Source organism: Microtus ochrogaster, unplaced genomic scaffold, assembly GCF_000317375.1.
Source record: "Microtus ochrogaster isolate Prairie Vole_2 unplaced genomic scaffold, MicOch1.0 UNK14, whole genome shotgun sequence".
In the NCBI taxonomy this organism is placed as follows: Eukaryota; Metazoa; Chordata; class Mammalia; order Rodentia; family Cricetidae; genus Microtus; species Microtus ochrogaster.
In genome coordinates this window covers 1,745,777-1,752,651 of record NW_004949112.1, presented here as the reverse complement: position 1 = coordinate 1,752,651, position 6,875 = coordinate 1,745,777, and the positions used below count along the sequence as shown (strand labels likewise).

The following is a 6,875-nucleotide window of genomic DNA, read 5'->3' as shown; positions in this document are numbered from 1 at the left end:
AAAAAAAAAAAAAAAAAGAAATTCACTTAGAAACTATCGCTGTGGGCATCTGAGCCTTTGTCACCTCCCTGCTCTCTGGCACCTTCAGGGCCCGCGGTATCAGATGCCCAGGGGCTGGCGTGTCTGCTGGATGTGGTGCTTTGTGTGGTCTTGTGGGGATGTGGGCAAGCATGCACAGCACAGCTCCGGAAGCAGAAGAAACGCGTGTGTGTCCTCATTTTATTTCAGAGAGGACCTCTCATTGCCCGGACCTGCAAGTGGGCAGGCTAGCTGGCCTAGGAGCTCGGAGGGACCTGCCTATCTCTGCCTCCCCTTCACCAGCACTGGTTATAGGCTGACACCACCTCACCTGGCTTACGTGGGTTCTGGGATTCTGAACTCAGTCCTGTATACTTGCAAGGCAAAGGATTTTCTAACTGAACCATTCCCCTATTCCCTACATTTTTATTTTTATTTTTTTAAATATGTGTTTATTTATTATGTATACAATAGTCTGTGTATATGTCTGCAGGCCAGAATGGGGCACCAGACCTCATTACAGATGGTTGTGAGCCACCATGTGGTCGCTGGGAATTGAACTCAGGACCTCTGGAAGAGCAGTGAGTGCTCTTAACCTCTGAGCCATCTCTCCAGCTCCCTTCCCTACATTTTTTTTAAAAAATTGTAATTTGGGTATAGTTCGAGGCCAGCCTGGTCTATAAGAGCTAGTTCCAGGACAGGCTCCAAAAGCTACAGAGAAACCCTGTCTCAAAAAACTAAAGGCAGGGGTGGGGGTGGGGTGGGGAGAATATAGAGGAAAAGAAAGAACAATGAGGAGAAAGACTTGGCCCTCTTCCATGTTAGATCCCAGGCTTAACAACAGGGAGGGGCAAGGTCTTTGGCCAGTCAGGATAGGAAGGAGGCCTGATAAGGCTCACAGAGCCCCATGGGAAGGTAGACCTCCCATGGCATTTAGAGGACCGTCAGCCTGGTTCTGGAACACTCTCCCCACCTTACCATGCAGTATGAAGAAGGTCTTGGGGTTGAATCTGTTGGGGTCCAATCCATCTAGCTCCTCCCATACCTCCTTCAACTGGGCTTGGCTGCCCTGTGGAGAAGAACGGCAGGAGTTTGTGACCAGTGAGTTTGAGAGCCATTATATCAGGTCAGACAGTGCTATGGGCCCAGCTAGAACTACAATTCCCGGCAACCCTTGGAGCAGTTTCATATAGGTAGATGAACTTTGCCTCAAAGCCTCTTGGGAGTTGTAGTTCTGCATCTGCCTTTTTTTTTTCTGTGTAGGAATTGGATATGGTAAAGCATATGTGAGGTTCTTACTGGGACATTGACTTTGGGGTGTTCCCGGTGTCTGCGCTGTTGCTCTTGTAGCTTCCTCTCGGCTTCCTTCCGCTGCTCCTCTCCCAGAGATTCCAGGTAACGTCTTCTCTCATGTTCCTTGAGCATCTCATAGCGTTTGAATTCTTCATGATGGGCAGCATCATACTGGGCGAGGTCTCGGGTGGCCTGTGGAGAGACAAGAGGGCCATGCTCTCCCTGCCTCTCAGAAACCTGGCATGACTTCACTTTCTTGGTTCTCATGGTTGGTCCAACCCTCAGCAACCCCTAGGCTGCTTTCCCAAAGTGATGATGTTCATGTAGTAGCAGCTTGGATGTGAAACTTCCACGTCCTCCACCCCTCCACCAGCTCAGCACTTCAGTGATGAACAGGGGACGGCATGTGTGGTGGACTTACTAGGGAAAGGAGCCAGCCTGCAGTCTCATCACTTGGGAGACTGAGGCAGGAGGATGGCAAATTCTAAGCCAGCTTGGGGCTACATATAAAGACACTGGCTCAAAGCAAATCTTTTTTTTTTTTTTTTTTTCGAGACAGGGTCTGAGTGTCCTAAGACTAGCTCTGTAGATCAGGCTGCCCCTGAACCCACGGAGAACTGCCTTCCTCTGTCTCCAAGTGCTAGGATTAGGCGTGCACCACCATCTCCTGGCTAAAACGCATCTTATAAGACTAGGCATCCATGCTTTCTCAAGCTACTCAGTTTGTAATAGGTCACAGCTGCGGCAAGCAGAAACTGACACAGATGCTGTGAGGAGAGATGCGCACCAGGTGGCTCTGCACCAAGGGACAGCTGTCGGTGCCAGCTACACCAGGAGGAAGTCTTAGGGCATCTAGTGGATAAGCCTGGGACGCTGCTGAGCACAGACTCCATCAGCAGCCTGGTCCCCTGTTCTCACCTGGAGAACCAGGAGGGCGTGGAGCGCCGACCCAGACCCACAGCTTGACCCAGTTCCCCCTCCTCCCCACCGAGCATCACGTACCGTCTGGATCAGCAGCTCCAGGTCCCGAGCCTCAAATGTGTGCTGGTTCTGAGGGTCCAGGTGTTCAAACTGCTTGAGGAGGTTCAGGTGGTCCACCTGCAAGTCTGGGTAAGGGAAGATCAGACAAAACAACACCCACCATGGCTTCTCTGTCAGAATCCCTGAGTCAGGGCAGGAGTGCAAAGGGCAAAGTCACAGAGGGCCAAGGAGGATGGCGCATGGGCCTGGGACAGTGTCTGGGACGTGTCGGAGTGAGCCCTCCACTGACCCTGATGCTTCAAATAACAAAAACCAGGAGGACAGCCACACCAGTCCAGGCTGGCCACTGCAGCCTGGTGCCACGCTTCGTGACCGGCTCCCATTAGTTTGCTGCTGTGAGAGTGGGCACGTCTCATCCAGCTCGCGAGTCCTCAGCAAGCTGCTACCGAGCCTCGGCGGCAAGTGCCTTACGGGCTGAGTCATTTGCCGAGCCCCAAACCACCTGTTTAAAGCATACAGTTCGATGGCTTTAGTGCATTCAAAGGTGCATACAAGCACCACCACCAGTACTTTTAGGACACTGCTATCATGCCCAGTCCCTCAGGAAGCACCGTCTTTTCCCTCTCCAGTCACCGGCAGCCACGCATCCCCATCCCATCTCTGTGGACTTGCTCTTGGGAAGATTTCGTGTGCTTACTGCCTTCTATGTCTGGCTTCCTACGGCACCCTATTTCCGCTGTTCTGCCTGCCAGCTTCTCTTACCTTCCTTAGGGCTAAGTTCCATGGTGTGGATCATGTCTTACTTATCCACCCCACAGCTGGTGGACATTGCCTTTAGCACCTGTGTGTACAGGTGCATATCACAGAATTCATGTGAAGGTCAGAGGTCAACTATATGGAGTGGTTCTCTCCTTCCCAGCATGTGATTCCAGGGTTCAAACTCAGTTATCAGGCTAGGGGGCATGCGCCTTTACCCATCTCACAGGCCCTTATATAGCTCAATAAAGATGTTTAAAAGAAAAAGCAGCAATATGTAGTGGCCTACACTAGTGCTCAAGAGGTAGATGAAAAAGGATCAAGAGTCCAAGGCCATCCTTGGCTACATAGTAAGTCTGAGGCTAGCCTGGCTGCATGAGACCCTGTCTCAGCAAGGCAAACTAGCACTCGGTGGTGGGGGCGCCAGGCAGAGACAGGGACATCTCTGTGAGTTCAAGGCCAGCCTGGTCTACAGAGTGAATTCCAGGACAAGCTCCCCACCCAGGACACAGCCATCCACCCACACTCACTGGGCTCCTGCTGTGCGTCCATCTTGGCCTTGAGCAGCATCCGCAGTCTAGACACCTCCTGCCGCTTGAGCTCGTCCAGCTTGGTGCGCACGTGGTGGCTGACGAAGTCGAGCTCTCGGCTCAGCTTTCCACTCTTCCAGGAGAGGGAAGGGCGTGCCCCAGTCAGGTGGTGCCGGGAGGGAGTATGCTGGGTAGCCCCCCTCTACAGCCTAGACACTCAAACCCCCAAAGCTCGATTATGCTCTTGTCTTCCTTTATCGCATGCTGCCCTGGTACCTGGAAGCCCACATGACCAGGATGCAGCCTGAGCTCGGCAGAGAGGCCCTGCTCACCTCAGACCCAACAGTACTGCCTGGGAGTGCCCACGAGTATGTCAGTCCTCAACCAGAGGACCATCAGTTCTGCCTTCCAATATTCAGAGGTGGTACATCCCCCTTAAAGAGCATCTCCAGGCATCACCTCCGCCCTCACAGAACACCAAGCCTGTTGCTCTCTCTGGGCCTGACATGTCTGATATCACCTGGACTCTGTATTTCTCCACCAGAGCTGACCCTGCCTCTCCTGCTCACAGCTCAGGGCTTGCCAGGATCTCTGCTAGGTACAAGCCTGCAGCACTATCTGCCCATCATCCCCAAGGGAACTGCCAGTAAACACCTGAAGACCAAGAAGGCGTCTTTTGCAACCCAGATCTGTTGTCTGGGATGCTCAAGACTGCCAACTTGACAAGATCTAGACTTATCTGGAGTTCAAACAGACAGGGTAGCTAAGGTGGAAGAACACGCCCTAAGAGGCCATGGCACTGTCCCACGAGCTGGGCTCCAGAGCTGAACAAAAAGCAGGAGGGTTTGCTTCGCCTGCAGGTATAATACAGCACTGACCCATCCTCCTGACCCACGCCTGTCTGTGAGGGATGACATCTAAACTGTGGAAAGGGCAGTACTTCCCGAACTTGCTTTTGTCAAGTACTTCGATACAGCCACGCGAAACTAGCAAAGACAGAAGTCAATTAGATGAGGCAGAAAAGGACTCAAGGGCACCAGGGCTACCTCCATGGTAAACTGAGGTTCCATAGCTCGTGACTCATCTCTATGCTTTAACACATCTTTGGGGTCCCCAGATTCCTTCCCAGCTGTGGCCCCGAGAATTCCCTTGAGCACATCCTCCCCCATAGCCCATGCCTAGAGCACCTTGATGTCCTCGGCGTTGGCAGCTTGCAGCTTCTCCCGGAAGTGCCCATCTGTCTCCAGCACATTAATAACCTCCTGGAGGTACCGGTGGTAGTACAGGCCTGTGTCCTAGGGAGGGACAAGGGCAGACATAGCGACACCTGCCTATCCTTCTAAGTTCTTTCCCCAGCCAGGATCACAGCTCAGCTTCTAAGTTGCAGCTGATGATGTACTTGCCACACACAACCGGAGGCTGGCTTTAGTGGCGGAGGACTCCAGAGCCACCAGCCAGTCCAGTTCCAACCTCCTGGGAGGTGCTATGGCGCACAAGATATGAAGACCACGTGGGGGAGCTGAAGAAATGACTAAGGGGGGAAATGCTTTCTGTGAGCGTGAGGACCTCAGTTAAAAGAGTCAGACAACTGGGCAATAGTGGCGCACACCTTTAATCCCTGTACTCGGGAGGCAGAGGCAGGCGGATCTCTGTGAGTTGGAGGCCAGCCTGGTCTACAGAGCGAGTTCCAGGACAGCTAGGGCTCTTACACAGAGAAACCCTGTCTCAAAAAAACCAAAAAGGAATGGCCAATAACTGGCAATTTAAGTTTTTTGTTTTTCTGTTTTTGTTTGGTTTAGTTTGGTTTTTTGAGACAGGGTTTCTCTGTGTAACATCCCTGACTGTCCAGAGCTCACTCTATAGACCAGGTTGTGATGTGGGAAGGTCATTTGTCTATCTGTTGCCTTCATTGGTTAATTAATAAGAAACTGCTTGGCCTGATAGGTCAGAACATAGGTGGGTGGAGTAGACAGAACAAAATGCTGGGAAGAAGGAAAGTGAGGGCAGATGCGATGGAGCCAGCCGCCAGATCAGACATGCTGAATCTTCCCCGGTAAGCCACCACCTCATGGTGCTACACAGATTACTAGAAATGGGTTAATCAAGATATGAGAATTAGCCAAGAAGAGGCTAGAACTAATGGGCCAGGCAGTGTTTAAATGAATACAATTTGTTTTTTTTTTGGTTTTTTTTTGTTTTTGTTTTTGTTTTTTGTTTTTCGAGACAGGGTTTCTCTGTGGCTTTGGAGCCTGTCCTGGAACTAGCTCTGTAGACCAGGCTGGTCTCGAACTCACAGAGATCCGCCTGCCTCTGCCTCCTGAGTGCTGGGATTAAAGGCGTGCGCCACCATCGCCCGGCTAATGAATACAATTTGTGTGTTGTTATTTCGGGGCACAAGCTAGCCAGGCGGCAGGGAGCTGGGTGGCAGGAAGCGGCCCACCGCTCCTTCTACAAGGTTGTCCTTAAACTCAGAGATCCGCCTGCCTCTGCCTCGTGTGTGTGTGTTGTGTGTGTGTGTGTCAGTGTGAGTGGAAATCAGAGAACACCTTGCAGCACTGATTCTCTCCTGCCAGCATTCAGGGCCCAGGGAATTAGACACAGCCAGACTTGGTAAGACAGTACCTTTAACCAACTGAGCAACTTATTGGCCCCACCATGTTTTTGGCAAACAGTTGTGGAATTAAATCTATGGATCTTCATGGTAGAAATGGTTCGTGTCTATTATAGTCTAGACAGTGAGTTTATTAAGCTTTGGATATTTTATACTGAGCTGCTATCTTAATTCTGTCTCTGGTCCTTTACAGTTGGTTTTTCTTCAGATGAGTCTATGACAGTATAATGCCATCTAACCGGTGCCTGAAAGTCATCGTGAGTGGAACCCACTGCAGCTGTAAGTGGTCAGATCAACTCAACACTAACCTAACCTAAACACGCCAACTCTGAAATCTAAATGGTCTTAGGGTCTCAACTCTCCATGTGAGAACGTTAGGCAGCCCAGGCAGGTTTAGGGGTCACGGCAGGTAGAGCCCTCCTTCATAGCTTTACACATCCTTAACATTTAAAACTATGTGAAGGGGAGGGTGGAGACAGCGGGGCTTTGCTGAGGACTAGTAAGGGAAGCTACTTCCTCCTGGTCTAAAGAATAGAATCTGGCTGGGCGGTGGTGGCGCACGCCTTTAATCCCAGCATTCGGTAGGCAGAGGCAGGTGGATCTCTGGGAGTTTGAGGCCAGCCTTGTTTACAAGAGCTAGTTCCGGGACAGGCACCAAAGCTACAGAGAAACCCTGTCTCAAAAAA

General features: G+C 51.3%; 1 protein-coding gene across 3 annotated transcripts in view; it reads right to left on the bottom strand.

Moving 5' to 3' along the window:
* Nucleotides 1-6,875, bottom strand: part of Nucb1 (nucleobindin 1) — a 13,464-nt gene that overhangs the window by 4,291 nt on the left and 2,298 nt on the right. For all 3 annotated transcript variants that reach the window (XM_005366792.3, XM_005366791.3, XM_026789116.1), the window contains exons 3-7: nucleotides 4,766-4,873; nucleotides 3,579-3,711; nucleotides 2,314-2,417; nucleotides 1,318-1,503; nucleotides 997-1,087 (exon numbers count right to left, since the gene is read on the bottom strand). In XM_005366792.3, coding sequence (XP_005366849.1) covers nucleotides 997-1,087; nucleotides 1,318-1,503; nucleotides 2,314-2,417; nucleotides 3,579-3,711; nucleotides 4,766-4,873 — 622 coding nt within the window. The remainder of the gene's footprint in view (nucleotides 1-996; nucleotides 1,088-1,317; nucleotides 1,504-2,313; nucleotides 2,418-3,578; nucleotides 3,712-4,765; nucleotides 4,874-6,875) is intronic.